The 21525-nt window shown below is 41.1% G+C and overlaps 1 protein-coding gene and 2 long non-coding RNA genes across 6 annotated transcripts in view; 2 read left to right on the top strand and 1 right to left on the bottom strand.

Annotated features, from left to right (window-relative positions):
* The first annotated feature begins 958 nt into the window (after positions 1-958).
* On the top strand, positions 959-11910 carry LOC135315337 (uncharacterized). The gene is made up of 3 exons (XR_010374780.1): positions 959-1037; positions 4384-4422; positions 11703-11910. It is a non-coding gene; the product is annotated as an uncharacterized LOC135315337 (long non-coding RNA).
* Positions 1032-20788, bottom strand: LOC135315336 (uncharacterized). 3 transcript variants are annotated; one of them, XR_010374778.1, is made up of 5 exons: positions 20570-20788; positions 17977-18243; positions 11816-12088; positions 2130-2262; positions 1032-1308 (listed from the first exon to the last, which is right to left on the bottom strand). It is a non-coding gene; the product is annotated as an uncharacterized LOC135315336 (long non-coding RNA). The 3 variants fall into 3 exon arrangements; XR_010374779.1 differs by lacking the exon at positions 17977-18243; XR_010374777.1 differs by lacking the exons at positions 11816-12088; positions 17977-18243.
* Positions 19659-21525, top strand: part of POF1B (POF1B actin binding protein) — a 21507-nt gene continuing 19640 nt past the window's right edge. The window contains exon 1 of one of the 2 annotated variants that reach the window (XM_064462880.1): positions 19659-20251. In XM_064462880.1, the coding sequence (XP_064318950.1) occupies positions 19751-20251 (501 nt within the window). In that variant the 5' untranslated portion in view covers positions 19659-19750. The remainder of the gene's footprint in view (positions 20252-21525) is intronic. The other variant, XM_064462879.1, reaches the window with a different exon arrangement.

Below are 21525 nucleotides of genomic sequence, written 5' to 3'. Positions count from 1 at the left end.
TACATCATGGAGGCCTTAAGCAAATCAAATGAGTATTTCAATTCATGGTTTTCAGTGTATTTCTCCTACTGTTAGGTTACTCATTTTAAAAGTGGCTGTATTTTACTGTCAGTATCATTTTAAAAGAAATAGCGCTTACTTCAGTATAAATGAAAGGGAAGTGTTGCCGTAAGACAAATTTGTGATGAGTGTTCTTCTGTTGGTACAGATGGCATCTGTGTATTTTTATCACTATAAATCCCTCACAGTTGGAGTCTTACTTAGTCCAATATCTTGCTTTGTGTTTATTAAAATAATCACAGTTTTAGATACGATACTAATCACTCAGTTCTTCTGAAACATTTGGATTGGTAGATCAAAAAGCATATTTATTTTGAGAAAGCAAATGATACAATTATTTTCTACATATTTATAAATATAAAAATAATAAACAAACTGTATTGCAAAGCAATAAACTGAAATATTGATTTGTAAGCCTTATTTTTCTCATACAATGTATCGCAAGTGTATGACTGATAAAGTGGGATTTCAAATAGTACAAGTAAATGCACTGGGGAGAGTTACCTCCATTTAAATACAAGCTATATTTTTATATTTTTTCCCCAAAGTCCCAGTCTGTCAGTAAGATTCCTCAAAAAGACTTGAATTTGGTTTTTATACTGTGATAACTACGATTGCATTCCAGCTCTGAACTGCTAATGGTCCACAGCTGCACTAGCTTAGAGGGGAAGACAGAAAGATTTTGAAGACTAGGTTTTCAGCTAGAAGACAGCTACTTGGATCTAACAGAGTTGGATCAAGCTACCTCTTTATTTCCCTTCTTCTGGGGATTGCTGATGACTTGTTTGTCTGTTGACATAACCAGAGCAGTTTACAGACTCGCTTGCATTTCATAGGTTACGTCTGCTCCAGAGATGCCCATTCTCAGATGAGGAGTGCCCTGTCTGCTCTTCCAGCGCCTGAGCCAAACCCCACAAGCACAGAATGGGAGAGCAGAGCCGTGAGTGCCTACGTGCTGCTACTCTTTCCTGTATCTGGTGAGTTTGTCTAGCTTTTACTAAATACCTACATAACATGGACTATGAACCCCTGAAAATGACGTTGGCGGCGTTCCACGCAGCGTAGCAATGAGTGGTGGGCTGTGCTCCCCTTCGTCTTTGCAAAATGGTAAGGAAGGAGCAGGTCCACTCCAAGCTTTCCAAACTATGAGCTACAGCCCCAAGGAAAACAAAAGGAATAATTTCTTCGTTCTCTCAAATGAAAACCAGTTGCCCCCTGCCTTCCACAGGACGTGTGAGGGAAGTGGGCCTGCATGTACAAAAGACGTGATGCCAGCCGGTTATATAACCTATGTGACCCGATCAAGAGAGACGCGTTCTTACTCAGTTACTGGTTTTTTTCATAATTAATGCAGTTTCCCTGTTCTGAACCTCAACAGTTACCCAGTTAAATTAACTTTTAAAGAATGGTATTCAAACTATGAAATATTTAAATTCAACTAAGATGTAGCCAGATAATTTTGCACCGGTAACATTTATTGAGAACTATAAGAAAATGCATGTTTCTATAGGCAGACACACCCGACCTAACCAGTTTCAAATTTGTACACACTTGCATTAGCAAATTGTAGCTTGCTTTGCTCAACTGAAGTATGAGTCATAAAGATATCAAAGAAAATAACATCCAAAATTCCACTTTAAGAGTAACACATAATTATAAAATTGGTTGACTCAAATGAACAGTCTTCTTCATAAGCAGAATTATCTTGAATGACCTTCTATCTAAATATGCCTTTACACAAGGGGCCAACACTTGCTTTCCCTGTTCATGTGAACCCTCCAAGCACGTCAGCAGAATTATTCAAAGGGCAGGGTTAGAGAGCCAGGATAGCTTCAGCGCTGCTGAGCTACTTGTGTGCAAGAACGTGGGAGGGGGGCTTTTCTGTTTCTTTCTTTGTACCTGTAGTACATGTAACAAATGTACTTTAGTGTTAAATGCTCTGGATATACCAGGAGAACATGACATTTGTATTCATGGTATAAAATGTAATTGGAAAGAGTTTCCTATCTTCACTCGATCGGTAAAATTCAGTTGCCTCTGTAATAGAGAAGGGATAAATTTTCACTTACATTGTTCTGACGGGAGTAATTCCATTAACTTCAGGGCAGTTACTCAGTATTTACTGCCATGTAACTGAGTTCTGAATGTGCCCCCTCAGGTTTGAAAACACAGAAAACAGTTGTGAGATCACACCACAGACGACTGCAATGGGGGGAAATGGATATTTCAGAAAATAATTTGCCTAATCTATTTATAAATTCATATTTATGCATACATACATTTATATTTACATATTCACGTATCATAGAAAAAGGGACATCAAAAGTCATAGAATTCAAGCCACTGTTGACAAGCTGGGATCAGCTTTGCCTAGAGCATGTTATGTAAGAAACGATAGTTTACTATTAGGACTACCTGAAATGAAATTCTGTGCTTTGTAATAATGTGCAGGCGGTAGATATAAATGTTTTACCTCGAGTAACCTAAAATTCGTAACAGAACTTGAGAGAAAAAAGGATCATCCCACATACACACATTTTCCTATCAGCTAAGAATCTCCGCTGTCGTAACGTTTTAATGATGGATCTATCATGCTTACCAGCCGGCAGGCTCAAATAATGGGGTTTTTGGTAGAAATGGCATATTATACTTTACATATTGAGCTGTTACTGGTGTTTAGAACAAACCTAGATATATTAAATATACAGTATTACCCATGTTCATAAACAGAAATTCATGTAACTAAGAGATAATTGGATATATTGTAATTAAGTAACATTCTCTAGTGAAAACACATGCATTATACTTTCTATATTGGTTCAAATGCCGTTAATATTAAAATGCAAGACAGACATCCTTCAAAAGGACACCATGCAGTTGTACAAAACTCTCTAATTTTTAAAAATTAGTTATAAGATGGAGTTATTTTCCTGACTGAAGCATCATGTCACTTTTTGTATTATAACAACCTGCACAGAAATTGGAAGGAGAGCTGGAGCCATAGGAGCACAGAGCTGAGGTACTACCGTGCGATTCTTTTGGGATTTCTCTCTGGAAGGCTAAATTTCAAACATGTCTTGTAATGCCTGTATAATCACGGTTACCTCAGTAAGGTACTTTGCCAGTGTATTTCTTTACTTTCTCCTTCTTCCACTTCATCAGTCAGTACAGGATAACAGCTTGCATTAACTTATTGTATAATCTTTAATAATGTCGTGATGTAATAGTATTAGATGTCCCAGAAAACACTATGGGAACTCCATATGAAAACACTGTATAATTATTTCTTGCACTTGATTATAAGTGTGTGGAGCAAGTCTAAATAAAAAAAATCGTATTTAATTCACACACCAAAAAAAGGTTACTGAAGTAACAAATTAGAAATTGTCAGATATGAGAGAGCATAAGTTTTCCCCCCACATCTGCAGTGAATTGATAAGACAGATCATACAATCTCTCTACCCATTTTTTAAGATTGCTGTTGCAAGGTTTCTGCCATCTGTAACTCTTTTTAGTGAGACCAGCTGTTCTTGTGTTATTTTGACCACATCCATTTTATAATTGCAAAATTAATCTTTTAGGTTTGGATTTGATCCAAAATAAAATTTGTAAAGCAAAAATAAAATTACAAACTGCGACACCAGACCCTACCCTGCTTGTCCCTCTCCACTCTGAATTCAGTGGCTCTTACACCTTGTCTTCTGGTTTGACTCATCTGGAAATGTGAGTGCATATACAAAAATACCATCAGAACCACTTTTTAACTGTGGTGTTGCGGTGTATATATAGCAGCAGGTTATACAATAACATGCTAAAAAATGTTCATTAGATATTATTGGAGCAAGGCTTTATAAATGTCTTAGACATCACAAAGGAGAGAGATATTTCATATATGGGATAAAAAGTCTTCATAAGTATTACAGTGATTTAAAAATTCTTCTTGATAACTTGTTGGCTTGAATGAAAGCCTGAGGTAAAAAGGATGCACGAACAGAAAATTGTTGGCATGTATTTACAATTCCTACCAAGAAAATAGTTGTTTAGATATTTGTTGTCAGAAAAGTATAACATACCGGGTATGAAACGGTATTAAAGTCTATGTGGGAAGTACATCAAAGTAATTCTTCTAGTAATTAAACTTTCATATACTCCATTATTCTGCTTAACTAAAATGTTATTTCTATAAAGTTTTTTCTCCCTACAGGTAATATGTACTAGAGACAGCCCTATTTATTTAACTTGACACAGTACTTCAAAACCTACAATAATCTGTTGTTTGCTAGGATTATAACCAGATTTTACTATTTCTATTTGCATACATAGGCTCAACTGCTTGAACACCGTGACTCACTCCATTGGTAGGTGAGTACCGTCTTTCTTCCTACATCTTGTTTGTGGTTTTTGGCAAGTATTTTCAAAAGCAAATGCCTGATGTATAACTAAGTGGCCAAATCTTCAGACGTAGTGGTTTGAAATCCATACTACATTAGGGAGTATTCAGTAGTTTTGACTGTCATATTACTGGCTTGGAATATTATATAGCTACCATCTTTTCTACTGAAGCTCAAAAATGTAACCTGTGTTCATTTAATTTCTTTGACATTAGCTACTGAAGAAAGGGAATGTATCAGATTGAATAGTTAATCCGGGGACTGGTTTATGTTTTTGATAATGCAACTTGTTCTGCAGTGGCTATGGACAGGTTACAACACGCCTATAATTATATATCATATAAACACATTACAGCAGTAGTTTCTATAGGCACAGTTCCAGGAACAATCTGGGTTTGTTCTAAATAACAAATATAACACCATTGCAAAGTGTGGGAAACAACGCGTATCATCCAGTAAAACACCGATGCTGGTAGGACTGTCGTTTGGCTGTTACGCACAAAAGAATACAAGAAAAAATTAATTACTTGGAGATTGTTAGGAAGGGGTTGGAGGTAACTGTTTTGCCAAATTAGTAGTCTTGAAGATAAGACCAAGTTCACTAGAAGATTCCTTCCTGTCACTGTTTGGCAAGAATATAAGAAAGGGAGGTTGATCATCAGCTGTTCTTTAAAATAATTGAAAAAGCCTTTTTTTTTTTTTTTGAAAAGCACCTCCTTCCCACCAGTCACTATTCTGTGCCTAACTGCCAGCTGCTGAACTAGTTGTTGTTTCAAATATATCAAAGGGGATGATGGACATGTATGTAGAATATGCAGAAGCATGGTTGGTTGGTTACGTGGACCAAGCTGGGAGACTCTTGCAGCTCTTTGTGACTGTGTTCCTTCGTTTATTCTGAGAGTGAATTTTCTCTTGGAATTCAGACGTTAGCTTATGTTATATCTCTGCATTCAAAAACAACAAAAAAAACCCATGATGGTTTCTTCAAATGATTCTTCTTTGTTACTGTTTTTATCCTTATGAAATCTGGTTGGAACATAACGGATACCTTTCTTTTCCAAGAACTCTTCACAATAGTCTAAGAAGGATTTCCTAACCGGTAATAAGAATATCACTGGTGGGTTTTGTGCTTGTTGGAAGTGGCTCACCGGAAAACAAACATACAAAACCTCACAACAGAAATACACTTCAAATAACCAGCTGTTACAGAGGCTGTAACCAAGTGACAATACTCAAGGAAAAGAATGTATCATCCCGTCTGCTTTATCATAACAGGAACAGCACTTGTCACTTGTGGCTGTAGTTTAAGTGTAGCTCTAGTGGACTGTGCTAACCCTTTTCTGAGCCATATGGCTCAGGAAGAGCTTGAAAGCTTCCAGCATGGTGTCAGTGCTTGATTGCCCATAAAGCCACTTAAGGGCAGATACAAAACCTGCAGTAGGAACTACTGTGGTCCATCGACTCATCCTTTCTTTTTCCACCCCATGTATTTCAAAATCTGCACTTTTGCTTTTTAGAACACGAATTATGGGAAAACTGATCAAATGTATTAATTTACTTCCCTGTATTTTTTTATTGTTGTACTGTTTTACTGAAAATATCTGAGGGATAAGGTTTAAGACATCCATTTATTAAAGGAGAGTTTATTTTATAATTACTGTACTATAGAAGAAAGGAATGTATGTATCTAATCCAGTTTCCTATGCAGGAAAGGGAAATGGGATAAAAATTGGACAAGTCAAGATTCTTGTTCTGGGTCTGCAGCTACAATATTATGCTTTGGGATGAATCATTTAACATCCCTTTGCTTAGTCTGGCTCCTGTAATATGGTAGAAAATGACAATTTTTCATGAATGTGTACTGACTAAAAAGAAAAAAATTATTTCACATCTTTATAAGGATACATAGAGGCAATACAATGGCAGAGTATAGTCTTTGTTTTGTTTAATGAGTAGGAACTGTGGGATTCTTTGCAAAGTTTCCCTTTAAAGAAAGAAATTTTTCAGAATAAGTTCTAAGAAAATATTTTGGACAGTACTTACAGTCTAGAACACCTTGGCTATAACAACTTTTAGAAACATTGGGCATGTGATCTTGGCTTGCTCTCACAACAACTTTGGTGATGATGCTTATCATCCTTATTACTATTATTATTTTTATATAGCTGATTAAATGTCATAACACTTGGAAATTAATGTTCTATTTAATTACAATAGAAGGACAGCTGTTAGGTGTAGCGATGACTGACTTTGAAGTTTAACTCCACCCTACAAAGCACCTTCTTCCTGATTTATACCCATAATTCTCTCTGAAAAATGCTTGCACAAGATGGATGTGTATTGCCATCCATTCAAAACAACACCAAAGTTACAAATCAAAACTCTTTGAATCTGAGTCACAGTGAAATTGCCTAGTCAGTTATCTTTCCCAGTGCAGTGGGCAAAGATGATTCTGAAATACTTATATTTCTGCTCTAGTCTACAATGAAAGTTACATAGCATGGTCCATTCTAGTGTTATCAGATTATAAACATTTAAATTATGAAACTAAATTACATCAAAATATTTCATTAAAATTAGCCAGACCACTTATGTGCTGTATTAGTTTATTTTGTAAAGTTTCTGTATTTTCTATATAAAAACTTTTGGGGTGATTTCTGCAAGCTCACTTTCCCTTTGTGCTATATTTTGCTCAGCCATCAGCTCAATCAGTAGTGACAAAGCCACTTCAAATTCGAGTTTTTAAATTTTGTTAATATTTTAAGGATCTCAGAACCAGGTAACTTCCATAAACTATAATACAAAGTTGATCTGAATGACAGTAAGTAAGTAAGGTGCAGGACATAAAAGGTAAAGCATAATTTGTAAAGTTTAGGAAAAAAGTTGAAGATTCTCAACATTGTATTTTATTGTTTGTCTTCAAATGCTACACAAACAGTGTGAAAACTGTCATAATTACAATGATGATGTAAGTTTGCGTTACTGTATAAGACTCTCTTAGCACACACATGACATTTGGAGGTAATGAACTCAGCATTCTGCAACAAACTCTCAATTCATGTGAAAGAATTTATAAAAGTAATCATGGCCCCATGCTGACCTTTACTTTCTATATCAAAGTTTTCAATATTAAATATGAAATGAAATGTCATCCTCGCTCCCATTTTGAAGACAGCAAGTTGGAATAAAGCACTTCGCACTAATACGGCGATGGGCTCTTGCTGGTTTTTTATAACAAATGATGATAGTTCCTGGTGTTACAGTCCCTTGTAGGTGGCTCCCAGCGAAGGGAAGGGTCATTCCCAGCGAAGGGAAGGATCACTCCCAGCAGGAAGGTAACATCGCCTGTAACCAGATAACCTATCCCATGCAATCAGTTCCCAAACAGCCTGTCTGGCTTGAGGGAGGTTCATAACTCCTTGAGCAAACCCCAGCAGCTTCCAGGCTACATGCAGAGTTTTGGGGATTCTTCTAAGTAGTTTTGCAACCCCTGACTAACTGTGAATGGGTGTGCTTGGTTTGCCCAAAGAGCGATAGCCTACCAAGACAGCTGCTTTCTCCTTTTGGTACTCTTCTGGCTATTTCTAGAGAGTTTCCGTTTTGTTTTGTTTTGTGTGGTTTGTTTTTTTCTTTTAAAGCATATATTTCATTGAGATTAACAACTTTGTCATCTTACATTCTTTAACTTGTGAAAGGGAAAGGAAATGGCATTTTTCTCTCTGTTCACCATAAACAGTTCTAGAAATAACAGTCTGAAGTGGCAGCAAGGGAAATTTAAGCTAAACTTGAGGAAAATACTCTGATGACAGCAGTTAAGCACTGAAATAGATTGTCTACAGAGGTTATGTTGTTGCTAGAAAGAGACCAACAAACTTTAAGAAGCATTTAGGTATAGCTGATCCTGCCTTGGCAGAAGCAAATGTTTGAATGATCTGTCAAGGCCCACCTTCCTTTGTCGCTGAATCAAGAAATAAAGTGTGCCTCAATCCTCTTCAGCCTCAGCAGAGGCTGACTTAATTTTCTTTCCTTTCCTTGTCAAGGCAGAATTTATGACCCTGATATGCTTTTACTCTGTTGGTTTATTGGTTTATTACCTATTTGGTTTGTGTGGCTTGGAGAAGCAGGTTTTGCAACTGTATGCAGCAAAGATAATCATGGTGCTTTGTAGTTCTCTTTCACTTTTCTTCTAAGACTGACAAAGGATCTTTACAATATGAATGAAATTATAACAGTCATTCTTACAGGCTTGAACTGTCATATCCATAAAAAATATACTCACATATGTAAGTCCACACAGAAATGTAACAGGAACAGAGACAAGTTTTGCATCCTCAAAATCCTGTCCCTCAAAACTGATTAGTTGGGAGGCAAAAAAACCCAAACTGTTGGCTCTAGGAAGCTATACTGCATTTTTCCCTTAAAGTCTATGTCACAGGCAAATTCAGAGCTTGCCATTACAACTCTGAAATTCTTACCTGGTAAGCCAGGACAGTTCTTCCAGGTGGAAAGAGGTTTAATTCACTGGGATGGGGGAATGGCAGTTAAGCTCATTTGACAGAGAGCGCTCTCTCATGTCCGAAATTCTAGAATGAAATTCTTCGCATGTGTTTATGCATTCGGTGAAATCAGAGGTCTTTGTACTGTGTTTACTGAACAGCTTTGATGAGATATAAATACCAGCACATTCTGGTAAGTTTCTAACAAACAGAATGGTCTGCTCAATCCCAATATGGTCCTGTGTTAGAGCAGATTGGATAGTACACTTCAATGATGGGAAATGCATTTCAATTTTATCCAATGGCGTGTACGGTTTATAAATTTAGATATGTTGTGGGTGTATAGGAGCTGATTGTATAGCATTATTCATTATGTGCCTTATATCAACTTTTGGCTCCCGTTCTGTTCAATGATTGCACATTAGCATTCTTCTTGATCTTTGGTGCACGAAGCTTCCTGCAGAACTGGTTTGAACCAGTCACTCCTGCTTAAAGAATATGCTTTCTTCTGCTCCTGTCGTTAGAAAAACTTATTATTGATAGTTGATGATTTTCCAGTACTCTTCCCAGTTCATAAAACTACAGACTGGATGCTCAGGGACCAGTCATATCTCTGAAACAGCATGGTAGGTGGGAGAGATAGGGGACTGATGGATCATTTATGAAAGGCTCCTGATGATTACCTTCTACTTTGGCCACAGGTAGAAGGTTCTTCTGTGTCTTTCTGGCTGATCGGTTGGCTTATCAGCTGATTTGCAATTAAAATAATAAGGCAGTTATTAAGGCAAGAGTTCTGGAAGCGATAGTCTAAATTGCACTGACCACAGAACTAGTAGTTTGTGAAGCAGTAGCTTGTGGGGGAGAACACAGTTATTCTCCCTCTTCACTCTCACTGTCTGCAAAGCACATCCCTCTTTCTACTGCGCTGAGTTTAGTTTAGCCACATGCTCTTTGGTGTAGAATGCTTTCATTCCACTTTGTGGATAATCTTCCTTAGAGACAGAGAAGTTGGGCTGCTGAGAATGGGGGGAACATCTTTGCTGATGCCGTTAAGATGATCATTATTATTATGGCTATGAGGTGAGAATTTTATCAGTAGCTTTAACGGCTGATAAGAATAGCTGATAAATGAACAAAGCCAGACATAGTAGAGACCATGCACACAGACAAAGACCTAGTGTCTGAAACTTACCACCTCCTACTTATCCTTCTGTTTTTACTTTAGGAAAAAAAATCAATATTCTCATTTTAAAATAATAAATCTTGTTCTTCAGATGGTATAAATTAGCATGGAAGACCAGAATCTCCCTTGCAAAGGAAGTAAAATTTCTAAGGTTGATTGCCTTCAATAGCCTCTCAAGTAAGGACTGCCCTCATTACTGGTATTACAAAATATCTTATGTTGCCTTTAAGACTTTATGAAAACAGAGTAGTCTTAAACCAGACTCCTTTAAGTTTTAAAGCCCTTTTAATTTGGCTTAAAGCCTGTACCTGTTTATGACTGAAGATTCTAGCTTGTTCCCTGGTCTAACAGCAACAGGAAGTGTGGAACTGACTGCACTGAAAAATATTCTAAGATACTTGTATCAATTCATGTAGGTCACTGACTGAAGTGACTAAACATGAGTGAAGATGTTGCTGCTAACGTCAGCTGCCTTAAGCTTTGGGCCACGCACACCCCTTTGGATACATAGTCGCTTCTTTCAGTGCTGTTCAGCATGCCAGTATTGAAGGAACAACCTGACACTTCATCCAACAGCCATCGCTTAACACGTGGTTAATAAATTGCCTGTGTAGCAGATAAATTGAGATGGGAAAGTTATGTCTTTCTGAATAGTGAGAATGCACTTCAGGCAGAATGGAACGACTGTTTCACACAATACATTCTAGAAGCTGTTAATTTTAGAGAAGCTTGTACGAAGGGCTTATGTTATTCCATTGTTACAGGACAAAAGAAACTGAGTGTTAAAGCAGATTCTTCAGACCTTAACTAATGCAGCAATATTACATATCACGCATAGGCTTGTTTAATGTGTGTGTGTGTAGGTATGCTTGCTTTTTAGTACATGTACTCCTGACAAGTTATGCAAGTAAAGACTTTTCTTGACAAATATATTAATGCACAAATGAAAATTGTTGTAAAAGAACAATCGCGTGTGAACCAGACAGCAGAAAGCAGAGCAGGAAAGCTGAAGTATGACCTATGTGTGAATAAGTTAAAGTAGAAAACAGAATCTGGTAATACCCAAACGCATCTCTGTAAAATGGAAAAATGTTTGAGGAAAAAGTAAATAACCTGATATAAACATAAAAGCACCACCTAAGGTAGATTGAAATCACAGCATGAATTTTTTGTATCGTGCACATGTAAACTCATGTACCTATGTAAATCACCAGTATTCCCACCACAGGGAACTTCTTCAGAGTCTACTTGCTTAGAATAACCAATATCCAGAAATGACAGGAAACTACTAATTTGTTAAACTTCTTTAAATGAAGAAAGGGAAGGCAGTTGGTGAAAGCCAAGACTCTCTAATCTTTCACTGCTCGATGGACTTTGTTCTTACTCTGTAGCCTTACATGGAATATGTGTGTAAAACGACCTACCTTGGAGGAAGGTGTAAAGTATAACATCATTCATATGATGATAGGTTGTTTTAAAACATCATTTACAACCCAGCTGAATGTGGTTGTCTAGAAGGTGGTGTTTGGGGGAGGTTGCACTTACAGAATTAAAATTGTCATTATTTTGTAGGACCTCTTTGAATCTCTGATCCGGAAGGAAATTTACAGAAGTCAAGACAAGAGTAATCCCCTTGAGAGGTTAAAACTAGAAGATGCTCTCTGCGTCAGAGTTACAGTACTTACCAAAGTGGTGAGTTGTATGTTACCCTACCGTGAACCCACACGGTGCCTGAAATATTGTTAAAATCAAAGAAGTTTGACAGTCCAGTATGATCTTTCAAATTCTGAAGCTAGTGCTCCTCTCAGAGAGTTAGAAGTAGAAGCAGCTCTGCTAGCTGACAGCACAGGAGAACAGCGTTCTCTGTCAGGAATGCAGGGTTCGCTTGCCTGATGCACATTTCTGACGCACCAATCATTAATTTTTCCTCTTTCAGCTTTCATTGTCACAGGCTCGTACTGTACGTAAATAAGGGTGAGATACTGAAGTTAGAAAGAGTTACAGGATTAATGTTTGTGCTTCCTAAAGCCCATTTTGAACACTGGGTGCATTTTACTGGCTCGGGGCAGTGAGTAAAACTACTAGTGCTAGCAGTAGTGCCTAGTAAAACTACTAGCAGCATGGCATAGGGTTAGCTCTACCTCGGCACAATTAGTTCTGGTATTGTGGTTTGGGTAGAGGGGCAGAACAGATTGGCCAGCTGCTACATTTGCAGTTGGTATGAGTAAAGCAAGTCTGAGAATAGACAGGTAGTGGAACTGGGTCAAAACAAAATGCCTTCCTCAAGAAAGCCCAGCAGTTGTGGTTTTGAAATGCAATCTTTCTAATCATGAAATGAAAATTAAAATACACACCTAAGTGAAATGTTTTGATTTTTACTTTTTTCCAACTTTAAATATAAATAAAGAGTAGTTATAAAACTAAGCATAACAACACACACAGTCCCTATCAGCACAAGAATCTTACTTTTTGAAGAATACAGATAAGTTATAACTCATCAGGTGTCTTGTGGGCTTAAAAAAAAAATAAATGTTGCCCTTCAGTGAACTCCAATACACACCACAAATCATACAACACAATCAGAAAACCAAATATTTATTGCTTTACATAAGGCTTATATCTGAATTCTTTCTTGTGCTAGATAAAGACTTTACTGCAAAAAGGTTTTAAAAGATAACAAAAACTTTTATGCTTAAATGGGTTATAAAAGCCATAAAGCCTTCCATGAAATGAAAGCGCTCATAAACAACATATCAAGTCCTACTTAAAAGAAGTGTTTCATGTTGTTTACGCTGCCAAGTTGCTGATCGTGCATAAAGTTGTTCCCTTAATAATGAGCTGGTTCAAGGAACACCCATCATCCAAAAATGTGTTACCTTGTAGGAGATCTACATTTTAATCAGCTGATGAAACAGATGTGGGAGGATTGCCATGAGCTCTGTTTCTGAAATCAGAGAGAAGCAACTACAGATCTATTGCGGGGGGGGGGGGGAAGCCATGAAGTTGGTTTCTTGCTTTCTACCTGACCAGTAAGAGACAAATTAGACATGTAAGCTTCCTCAGAAGAGAAATGCCTAATTCAAGGGCTCAAATGGAATAATATTTTTAAATTAAATTCTGCACAATGTTGTACTTCAGCAAAAACAATTGTTTGCTAAATTCATCCGTGACCTGGAAACGTTTCCATGTTACATAAAGACAAAACAGCATGAACTCTGTACTCACAGAAATAGTTGCAATTTCATGTATAAATTAGAGGAATATAAGAAAATTTAGGTGACTCCAAGGGAGAGGAACTGCGGCGGTGGGGGTGGGGAACCCCTAAATTTCATGACAGAAAGGTAGGTCTTATAACCCCTAACTGTTTAAACATATTTAACCAAATAATGGGGTATAAAAGAGGCTACATAGGTCACAGTATGGAGACCACGTATTTCAATTAGCTTCTTGGGGTACTAGAACAGCGTGGCCACAGCAGCGCGGGGCAGGTTAAATTGACCCTATTCCAGTTTCTGTGACCAGATTGCCTGAGCTATTTAGACGTTATGTTTTAATCTATGTGTAGCTATGACACACATTGACCAAAGAACTCTATTAATTACACTTTTTATTTTAAATGCCTATCATCCTTCGTACTTGGCCATACAAATTTTATAGCAGTTGAATAATGTGGAGCTAAAATTAAGTATATCTTAAACCATTCCTCCTTCTTGCTAGGTTAGTGGGTGGAAAAATAGCCTATAAAATCTATAGTTTATTTTATTTACAAATGTTAAGAACTTATTCCCTTGCTTTTAGTAGTTTTGTCCAATTTTTAATTTTTTAGACAAATTCTAAACACTTCTCTGTGTGATTTGCTTAATGATTGCAGATTTTCTTTAAAGACAGACCAGCTGTTTCTATGACACATTTTTAGTCAAGTACAAGTAAAAGCAAAGATAAATAAGCACCCAAATCCCTGTCTTGCTCTCCCTAAAAATCCAAGGTACCAACATTTATAAGTATGTCACAATCGCAGCTGCTTTATCTCCTTTAATAAGGAGGACTGTTCCTTAGGCAGTCTGTCCAGGAGAGGGAAATGCAAACTGCTGCTTTGGAATGGAACTCATTTCCTGCTCTTTGGTCATAATGAATGTGATGTCTTGCCTTGGCGTGAAACTTAAAAGTACCTAGCTCCTCAGATCGGCTGTTCCTTACTGTGTTCCACATGACTGCAGGCCCTTTTCCTTTATCAGTTTTCTTAGAGCATCACTGAACTATAAATTAGAACTGGCAGCGTAATATAGATAACACTGACAGCTGCTCAGAGGACTTTTGCAGGATCATGAAGACAGGAAAGTTTAGCACCATCTTTTGCTATTTATTTTGTACTAAGCCTTATCATTGGACAGAATTCTGTATTTAGCATACAATGGTATATTCTTAAGTTATTTTTTGCAGTCGATATTTGGTAAATGATGACTGGTATGGTTCCATTAAAATGAGGCATTCGCTCTTTAGCATGCTGAATAAGGGCTTTAATGGATAGGAGGAAAGTTGCTCAACGTGTTTTTGTTTGATCACCGACCTCATGCATAGTATTAATTATCTGAAACAAAGTAAATTGACTGTTTAATAACCTCAACAATTCAAACAGGAAAATGGTTAGAACAAAAGAGTGACTTCTGCTTAAGGGTAAGGACAGTACTGTATTATTTCGCTTCATAGAATGAAACACAATCTTTTGAGCTTTGAGTTTTGTTGAAGATACTGATGGCCGTCACAAAAACAGGGTCCTTATAAAACAAAGTCATTTTATTCTGTTTTGTCACTCCGTGTACTCTTGTTATACAACAATACAAAGATAATTTTTCCCCTCAGCTGGTGTGGCTGAAGTAGGAGGAGTGTATTTGCATGTTCCTTGACAATTTTAGGTTATAAATCATCCTAGCTATTAATCATTAGATGCAATTTTTAACTTTACATGTTTTTGGTATATTCCAAGGATTTTTATTTCTTTTTGAAATGTATAAACTTCAACTGATCTCACAAGTTATAACAAGGAACATATTAATGGGATAAGAGAGCTCTGCTTCAAAGTTGCAATAGTCACTTTATGGTCTGACCATTAGTTAATGCCAGCATGGTAAATGATAGTCTTTAAAACATACCCTAAACCCTGTTTAACCCTTTCGGCTTGCTGAACTTTCTGACCACTGAACACTGTAATGTATGAAGGCAATTAAAATTCTGGAATAAGGTAAGAAGCATTGCGGACCCAATCTTGCTAGCTATTTATTGCAAGATACCTTGTTAAAATACATTTCTAAATAAATTAATACAGCAGATGAAAAGTCATTTTGGATGAGTATACAGTAATGCTTATATGGAACATATGAAATGATGGGCTCTGAGCAGCCTGGTACTGCTCTATTGCCAGGTGGTCGTGACAGGTAACTCCAAGAAAACATCAGCTTAGTGGCAGTCAAAAAAAGCAAATCCAACATTAGAAGCTATGAGGAAAATAACAGAGAACAAAAAAATAAACATCATCGCATCATTGTATAAAGCCATGATTCTTCCACATCTGGCGTACTGTGCAGTGATCTGTTAGAACTGGAGAAGGGTCATGAACAGGCATTAATAGCCTACGGCATGGAATAACATCTCAGTGAAGAAGGTTGAATAGGACTGGTTTCTTCTAGTCTGGAAGAGAGAGAATTTAATGGAGAAGTGATGAAATTGGACAGAAGAACTAGGGCCTGTTGAAATAGGAGTCAGAACCAAAAGGAGGTTCTTCTTGCAGCAGTAGCGGATCTGCTGAAGTTCTGGAGGGCTTTGTGGCTGCAAGTTCAGGGCGTGTACTGAGCAAGGCCGTGTACGTGAGATCGGAGGTTACTGGTGGAAAAAACACATCCTTATGAAATACCCAGAGTTGAAAATGGTTGGTGAGTGGGAGAGTGGCAAGAGAGAAATGCTTCACTGGCTTGTCCTCTTCAGACCCTTTTTGGAACATGCTGATGGTTCTTTAGCATCTGCTACTGCTTGAGACCTCTTGATTAAAATGTAAATAGCCAACTAGTGCTGTCCTAAAACATCAAGGTATTTCCTAAGAGTGCTTTTTTTTTTTTTTCTTGTGGGAAATAAGAGTATGTTGTGATTGCAGAAGTACAAACGAGAAGGGCAGTACTAAGAACCACCTGCCATCCCTTCTCTCAGTATTCTCTAACCTGAAATTGCTGTGGAAATGTGGCAGATGGGGCTCCAGGTGCCACAGAACCAGTGCTCCCTCTATACTAGCCAGGATTTCGTTTTTCCCCCGTCAGACCTGTGCTCAATACTCCTGTGTTGTCTCCCCTTCCCCAGTTCCCTAGCAGCTCCCCTGTAACGGCCTCTACCCCAGTGTGCGTTTGCACGACAGGTACACGCAAATGTATGCGTGTTCAAGCAGGAGATCTGTGATCCGGGTGTTCTGGAGGTTTCTGTATGCAGAGCATCTGTAGTTGTTTAATGAAAGAGAGAGGAATTAGAGGACAGAAGATACTCTGCATCCAGGTAAGCCCCATTTTACTACGCAGTGCACCCGCTTTGCAGTAAAGATCAAATTTTTGTTTTCCCAGGTGTCAGGCTGCCACCTGTGTTTGCAAAAGAGTAGATTTAAAGTCATTGCTTAGAAGCATTTCCGTTCTTCGCCCTCTGCCCGACCAGCCACTTCTCCATCCTTATTCATATTATAATCAGGCTGATTTATTTCTTCTGTCCAATTCATTCTGTCTCTGTACTTCCAGTAAAGTATTACTCTGCATTCTGCCCGATGACAAATATTACATACATATCCATACAGGGTTAAGGGAAAAAAGGCAGCTGAGAAGCAAAAGCTTTAGAAAAAAAACTAAGACAACATTCAAATCAGAAAGTGGTTTGCTTGTAGTTTCATAAAAGGCAAGGTCATGAAGTCTGACCTGCATAAAATAGGCTGTGAGCACCACCATGTAATCTTTGACATAAACATAACTTCTGATCAAACAGAGCTGGTCTTTTAAGAAAGCAATGACCTCTTTGTGGTTTAGACAGCGAGTTCTAGACACTTGCCATCTTGTCTGAAAGTACCTTGCTGCTTCTTTATATGCAATTAATGGCGTGAAGCTGTTGCTGGTTAAACAAGAGCTCTGTGGCCAGGTTGTCCTGGCCATCTGGAGCGAGGAGAGAGGTGCCTTCCTGCCTAGATTGCTTTCTCTGCCAAGCGTCACACTATCGGCACAGTCTGATCCAGGTAGCCCACGGTTACGAGGTTAACAGGAACAAAGTGGCCGCACTGGGCTGTCCGGATCAGTGTCTGCAGATGGGCACCTTCCACCAAACCTCAAGTGCATTATGGCTCTTCCTTCAAAGGGAGGATTAGAAAACCAAAGCCTCTCCTTATAAGCTGGTTCTGACTTCCCCTTCAATCTCTAAAGCTTTCCTTTCAGCTGAAAGCAGATTTTTATCTCTGCCTCATCAAGTTGCTTATGGGGTGCAGCTGCCTGCCAGTTTCCTGGCTCCTTAACCCTCTTCCTGAACCCCTTCAGTCAGTTTCTGAACCCCATATGACAAATAGTTTCAAGACTTCATGTGTAGACACCAGAATACAACACTTTTTGTTGTGGCTTCCCAAGTGAGTATTTTTCTCTCTGATTTTATATCAAAACACAGTTTTATTGCTCCTAGCCACAGCTGTCCCAGCAAGAGCTCACACTGAACAGGTAGAGAATGTGGTATCATTCTTGGGTTTGGATGTATATAAAACTTTGGTCACATTAAAATTCAAGTGCTTTGTTTGAGGCTCTTTTCATTAACTGGTACAGATCACCATGCATATATTACTTACTGTTACTATTTATGACTCCAATAATCCTTGCCGCATCTACAAAGTTTTCTGGAAATTATTTGGTATTTCCATTACAATAGGATGACTTATGGCTTCCTTTCTGCTGACCCTTGTAAGAAATCTCCCAACACTCGTCATTGAAGAGGGCAGCATCCTGCATGCTGGTGAGATTCCTGAGCTGGCTAACCAACAGCGTTTTCCGTATTTTCAATGACAGCACTTGTTTTCCCCCCCAAGGAGTATTACTGTAGTTTCTGTAGTTTCCTCCTGAAGCATAAAACAGTTTCTTATGGTTTGTGTAAAACAGAGACTGGGCTGTTGTAACCATATTTTATTGCTGTGCAAGAGACTGTCTTTTTAAAATTTTTTTGTGAGAAGCCATCAACAGCTTTTCTGAGCTGGTGAACAAAGAGTGAGATTTTAAGAGAACACAGGTTTTCTTTGCATATAGTTCTTTGAAACCAGTGGGATAGAACTTACCTCAAATGCTTTTTATATACACTTATATGTAAACTAGATGTCAGATTGGGTTTACTGCCTGAAGGAAAAGTGAAACTTTTTATATTTGATGAGCGTGACTCCAGATGTCACAGCACATTCAAATGCTGAATTGTTGTAGGACCTCATCCTAAAATCCATACCTTCCCCGCTGCCTGCTGAACAGATTTGGAAAGCGCTTTTTAATTTCTGAGTCAGAGCTTTCCGTGAAGGGCCAGTGTAACGCCACGAAGAACAGCACAGCCGGTATTGCTCCATGACATCAAAGGTGTTTTGCCATAACACGGTACTACAGAAAACACTTTTTGTTCTGTGTGACTGCACCATGTAACCTGAAAGCATATAAGTATGTAGGGGAAACAAATTGACAAAATTAAGAATCTAAGATTTATTAAGGGTAATATTTATTACACAAGATTCTACAATTATGTTATTGCTACATTACCTTGCAGAACAAAGTTAAGTTCTGAGTTAGGGCTTGCCTGATGCAGGCAAAGGAACCCAGACCAAAATATGCTGGATTGAGAAATTAACTGGAGTTCATGTTCTCTATGGAGTGAGATTTTGGTTAAGTAACTTAACTCCCTCCTTCACAGCTAAGCGCTGTATGGCAGCCCAGCCGCAATGGTCAGTCTGGTTACCTACGGTTGCCCATCCCCTGCGCTGCAGGAACGCACACGTTTAGAAAACTGCTGCTACAGGCAGAGCTTTTTGGCATGGGGGAGAAGGTGATGTCTCCTGCAGACACAAAGGTTCATAACCTCCTGCAAAAAGTGTTTGAGGCATTTAATTGAGTAACAGATAAGTATGTACATACGCTCCCCCTACACACGCTGTAAACAGATTAATAGCAAAGGGCTTTATTTAAGAGCATTGTCCTTTATTTTTCTCTACTTTTTCCATTAGTGAGCGCTTTTGACGGCGCTCTATCAGAAGCCCGGACCGGAGGGCGGTGTCTGCTCCTGGCAGAAGTGCTTCGCCACGGCCGGGCCCGAAGGGGAGAGAGAGATGCATCTGCTACAAACCAAGCCTGGGGCCTGCGTCCCGAGGTCCGGCGGGCTCCCGGCGCGGCCCCGCGCCCTGCCAGCGGCGGGCCCGCTCCCGGCTGGCTGCCCGCCCGCGGCGGGGGCGGCGGCCGCGGGGCTCGGCCACCCCGAGGTGTGTCCTGCCCTAGGCGCGGCCCGCTCGCAGGTACTAATCGCCGCCCAGCCCCGGCTCCTTTCTGCATTTGCCGCCCCGCTCCCCCCGGAGCCGGCGCAGCCCGAGCGCGGCCGGGATGCAGGGGGGCCAGCAGCAGCTGCAGCCCCCCACGCTGCCCCCGCACCTCCAGCAGCAGCACCAGCAGCACCACTACTACCGCCGCCAGCAGCACTACAGCACGCTGCCCGCCGCCCGGCGGCCCCTCTCCTGCCCGGAGCCGCTGCCCCGGCCGCTGCCCTGCCGGGAGCCGCCGCCCTGCCCGGCGCCGCTGCCCCGGCCGCTGCCTTGCTGGGAGCCGCCGCCCTGCCCGGACCCCCCTCCGCCACCGCCGCCGTGCCCCCCGCCGTGCCGAGAGCCACCGCCCTGCCCGGAGCCGCTGCCCCGGCCCCTGCCCTGCTTCGAGCCCGCGCCCCACCACCAGCAGCAGCAGGAAAGCAGCGTGCCGTTCGACCGGGTGCGGACCTACGGCCCCGGCTGCCGGCGGGTGAGCACGTCCTGCTCCTCCCGGGCGGCCTCGCCGCTGGAGTGCTCGCACGGTTACCAGCAAGTCATCTCTGGCTGCGACCCGCCGCAACAGGTACGGCGGGAGGCGCCGCCGGGTCTCCTGCCCGCCTCCCCTCCGCCTCGCGGCCCTGCCCGCGGCGCTGCCCCGCTCCCTCCCGGGCTAAGGCGGCGTCGAAGGCAAAGGCCGCCCCGGGGTGCAAAAGCGGCACCGGGCCGTCAGCCAGAGGCCCTGGTGCCGGCGGGCAGCCTGCGGCTCCGCTCCTGCCCGGTGGAGAGGAGGGTCGGGTCGGGACGGGCTCCGCGGCGGTGCGCAGAGCCCCGGCCCGCGGCCCTTCACCGCTCGCCCGCCTGCCTGTGCCCGGGAGGTTTCCCTTTGAAAAAGTCGTTTTACCTCAGGTCGAGCGGGGAGACCCGTCCGTCCCCCTGACGGGCTTCGGCAACGCCCGCCCGGGAGCGAACACGGCTCTTCCCTCTCGGCCCGGCCGGGGCTGCTCACGCCGCCCCGCCGCTGCCCCTCATGAGGGGCCCGGCCAGGCCGCGGGCCGCCGGCCGCGGAACGGGTGGTCATTACACCGCCCCGGGGCTGTCCCTTCGGCGGCGGCCGCGCTGCCGAACTCGTAACTTTACCCCCCGCTTGCCGTGGCGGGTGGGTTGGCAGCCCGCAGGAGGGAGGGCGGCCCGCCGCGGGGCAGGGCAGTGCGGGAGGGAGGGAGCTCTCCTTCCTCATGGGCAGCTACCGCCATAGCCCCCGCCTCAGCCGAGCGGGGAAAGCCTCCTACCTCAGTACCCCTTTTAATGTAGGAATCGTGAAACGAATTTCCCTTCAGACGTCTCCGTTTCATTTGATTTTGACTGGATCGGTCAAACCTCTCTTCGTTTCCTGTTTGGCAACCGCAATTTGCAGTTTTTCCCCCAAACGTTAAATACCTCATTCTATTGCAGTATTTTTGCCTACTTTGTCAACGGAACAGTAAAAATCCAGCGGGAGCGCGAGCCAGGCGCTGCCGCTTCCCCACCGGTGGGACGTACGCAAAACCACTCTCCTGCTTACCTGGTGCTGCTCCTATAAATATAATATAAGGTGTGCGTGTTTAATAGTTCTAAATCGGTGATGCTGTTTACACGTGTGCGATAGCAGGAAGGGAAGTCGCAGAGTTCATTTAGCTTTGCTTGAAAAGCCTTTGCAATGTAGTTCAGCAGGTTTGCTGCCGTGTGTGGATTCTGGGAATGGCTTGAAGGAACTGATGGAATTTAATGTAACTTTAACATCTCTGATTAACATCTTAGCTCAATCTTAAAAACAGAACTAGAAACCAATGACTTAAGAACAGCCTTGACTAGAAAACA

This window comes from Phalacrocorax carbo, chromosome 11 (genome assembly GCF_963921805.1).
Source record: "Phalacrocorax carbo chromosome 11, bPhaCar2.1, whole genome shotgun sequence".
Lineage (NCBI taxonomy): Eukaryota > Metazoa > Chordata > Aves > Suliformes > Phalacrocoracidae > Phalacrocorax > Phalacrocorax carbo.
This window is presented reverse-complemented; position numbering and strand designations above follow the sequence as displayed.